This window comes from Limulus polyphemus, unplaced genomic scaffold (genome assembly GCF_000517525.1).
Source record: "Limulus polyphemus unplaced genomic scaffold, Limulus_polyphemus-2.1.2 Scaffold10337, whole genome shotgun sequence".
NCBI classification, from domain to species: domain Eukaryota; kingdom Metazoa; phylum Arthropoda; class Merostomata; order Xiphosura; family Limulidae; genus Limulus; species Limulus polyphemus.
The window spans coordinates 7,371-11,158 of NW_013675947.1; the positions used below are offsets into that span (position 1 = coordinate 7,371).

Below are 3,788 nucleotides of genomic sequence, written 5' to 3' on the forward strand. Positions count from 1 at the left end.
AAGTACCTCTAGCGGAACAAAGAATAGACGAAACTTTACAACATAAGGACCGCTAGCGGAACAAAGAATAGACGAAACTTTACAACATAAGGACCGCTAGCGGAACAAAGAATAGACGAAACTTTACAACATAAGGGCCGCTAGCGAAAAAAGGCGATATAAAAATCTTTACAGAATAAGGACCGCTAACGATATAAACAATAGATTAATGTTTACAACATTAGGACCACAGGTATATAAACAATATATTAATGTTTACAACATTAGGACCAGAGGTATATAAACAATAGATTAATGTTTACAACATAAGGACCACAGGTATATAAACAATAGATTAATGTTTACAACATTAGGACCACAGGTATATAAACAATAGATTAATGTTTACAACATTAGGACCACAGGTATATAAACAATATATTAATGTTTACAACATTAGGACCACTAACGATATAAACAATATATTAATGTTTACAACATTAGGACCACTAACGATATAAACAATATATTAATGTTTACAACATTAGGACCACAGGTATATAAACAATAGATTAATGTTTACAACATTAGGACCACAGGTATATAAACAATATATTAATGTTTACAACATTAGGACCACTAACGATATAAACAATAGATTAATGTTTACAGTATATGGACCAGTGACGATATAAACAATATATTAATGTTTACAACATAAGGACCACAGGTACATAAGTTTTAAATTGTTTGTTTCCTACAGTGACGGATTAGTGAAGATGTTAAGTGCTGTGTACGCTAAGCTATTAGTGGTGATGGGTTTGTGTTTTCCACTAGCTGAAGTGATATCACACAAAATTCCAACTTCTTACTATGAGGTAAGTGTTTCACCAATAATTATATACTTTTCATTAAGTGTGGATTTTAAGGACTTGATGTAACAAAAACCCCAGGTTAACGATTAACAGATAATAAATGTAATTAAAACCGTGGAATAGTGTACCAAAAACCTAAGTTCTTGAGGTTAAGAAAGTAACAGTTACTAAGTGTAATTAAAGTCATAGAACAGTGTAAAACCTATGCTCTTCAGGTTAACAAAATAACAGTTGTTAAATGTAATTAAAGTCATGGAATAATGTAAAACCTAAGCTCTTCAGGTTACCAAAGTAACAGTATGACTTTAATAACACTTAACATCTGTTACTTTGTTAACCTGAAGAGCTCAGGCTTTACATAATTCCATGACTTTAATTACACTTAACAACTGTTACTTTGTTAACCTGAAGAGCTCAGGTTTTACATTATTCCATGACTTTAGTGACACTTAACATCTGTTACTTTGTTAACCTGAAGAGCTTAGGTTTTACATTATTCCATGACTTTAATTACATTTAACAACTGTTATTTTGTTAACCTGAAGTGCTTAGGCTTTACATTATTCCATGACTTTAATGACACTTAACAACTGTTACTTTGGTAACCTGAAGTGCTTAGGCTTTACATTATTCCATGACTTTAATGACACTTAACAATTATTCCATGATTTTAATGACACTTAACAACTGTTATTTTGTTAACCTGAAGTGCTTAGGCTTTACATTATTCTGTAAGGCCTACGCTCTTCAGGTTAACAAAATAGCAGTTGTTAAGTGTCATTAAAGTCATGGAATAATGTAAGGCCTACGCTCTTCAGGTTAACAAAATAACAGTTGTTAAGTGTCATTAAAGTCATGGAATAATGTAAGGCCTAAGCTCTTCAGGTTAACAAAGTAACAGTTGTTAAGTGTCATTAAAGTCATGGAATAATGTAAGGCCTAAGCTCTTCAGGTTAACAAAGTAATAGTTGTTAAGTGTCATTAAAGTCACGGACTAATGTAAGGCCTAAACTCTTGAGGTTAACAACGTAACAGTTGTTAAATGTAATTAAAGTCGTGGAATAATGTAAAACCTAAGTTCTTGAGGTTAACAAAGTAACAGTTGTTAAGTGTCATTAAAGTCACTGACTAATGTAAGGCCTAAACTCTTGAGGTTAACAACGTAACAGTTGTTAAATGTAATTAAAGTCGTGGAATAATGTAAAACCTAAGTTCTTGAGGTTAACAACGTAACAGTTGTTAAGTGTAATTAAAGTCGTGGACTAGTGTAAAACCTAAGTTCTTTAGGTTAGGTGATACTACCATTGGTGCTCAAGCTGCTACAACTGTTGTCTCTTGGTAACGGTAACACACGTTTGAACACCTTTTTTAAAAAGAAACCAGCAGTGATGCTGAACCTGGATTTTCTCTTGTTTCCTTGGCGTAAAACAAATATGTAGACATAGAGCAAGAACAAGATACTTCCACAATAGAGATACAAGTAGAATACCTGAAATAATCATACATATATATATCTATTGAAATAAATCATAACCTGAAGAGCTTAGGTTTTACACTAGTCCACGACTTTAATTACATTTAACAACTGTTACGTTGTTAACCTCAAGAGTTTAGGCCTTACATTAATTCCATGACTTTAATGACACTTAACAACTGTTTCTTTGGGACAGAAAAAAAAGTTTGAACATGCTTCACACTGCGGCAGTTTTTACCTTCGCCTCGGTGCTGTAGGTAAGCTGGATTCGAGGGTTGTTTTCAGAGTAATCTAGATAACTGTAATTTAAGCGCCGAAAATCACATTGAGATGTCTTGAACGTGTTTAAAATCCTCAAAAAAATTCAACATTTTTCATCCCGGACACATAATTGCTGCTTGTAATCCTTAATCTCGGATTAGATAAACAACGAATTAAGTTATCATTATATTTTTAGTACTTATGTTTCAGGTTCAAATATGTTACACTCTCCGTACTTATGTTTCAGGTTAAAATACGTTACACTTTCCGTACTTATGTTTCAGGTTAAAATACGTTACACTTTCCGTACTTATGTTTCAGGTTAAAATACGTTACACTTTCCGTACTTATGTTTCAGGTTAAAATACGTTACACTTTCCGTACTTATGTTTCAGGTTAAAATACGTTACACTTTCCGTACTTATGTTTCAGGTTAAAATACGTTACACTTTCCATACTTATGTTTCAGGTTAAAATACGTTTCACTTTCCATACTTATGTTTCAGGTTAAAAATACGTTACACTTTCCGTACTTATGTTTCAAGATAATTGTTATCCTTTTAATACTTAGTTAAGATAACCTCTTCAGTATTTGTATAATTAAAGGTCAATGTTCTGAAATATACACAATCATATCCATTTTTTTCTTCGTTTATAAATACTTTTATTTTTCAGCATTTGGTATTGGTAGCATGATCTATTCTGCTCTGGAATTTGGACAGTTTTTTGAAATAGATTCAAGCTCTCCTTGCTACAATCTCTTGTACGGACTTACTCCCTGTACTCGAATGACATTCACTTTTATCCAGATGTATTTCATATTTCTAAACTCAAGGGTAAGTGTTACATTGTTATCAGTGTTGTTACATTATTATCTGTCTGTTGTTATATTGTTATCTGTCTGTTGTAACATTATTATCTGTGTTGTTACATTATTATCTGTCTGTTGTTACATTGTTATCTGTCTGTTGTTACATTGTTATCTGTCTATTGTTACATTGTTATCTGTCTGTTGGTACATTATTATCTGTCTATTATTACATTATTATCTGTCTGTTGTTACATTGTTATCTGTCTATTGTTACATTGTTATCTGTCTGTTGTTACATTATTATCTGTCTGTTGTTACATTGTTATCTGTCTGTTGTTACATTGTTATCTGTCTATTGTTACATTGTTATCTGTCTGTTGTTACATTA

The 3,788-nt window shown here is 31.9% G+C and overlaps 1 protein-coding gene across 1 annotated transcript in view; it reads left to right on the forward strand.

Annotated features, from left to right (window-relative positions):
• The window catches only part of LOC106476343 (otopetrin-2-like), a 19,137-nt gene that overhangs the window by 5,848 nt on the left and 9,501 nt on the right, over positions 1–3,788 (forward strand). The window contains exons 4-6 of the mRNA XM_022380239.1: positions 743–857; positions 2,525–2,585; positions 3,265–3,425. Of these exons, the coding sequence (XP_022235947.1) occupies positions 743–857; positions 2,525–2,585; positions 3,265–3,425 (337 nt within the window). The remainder of the gene's footprint in view (positions 1–742; positions 858–2,524; positions 2,586–3,264; positions 3,426–3,788) is intronic.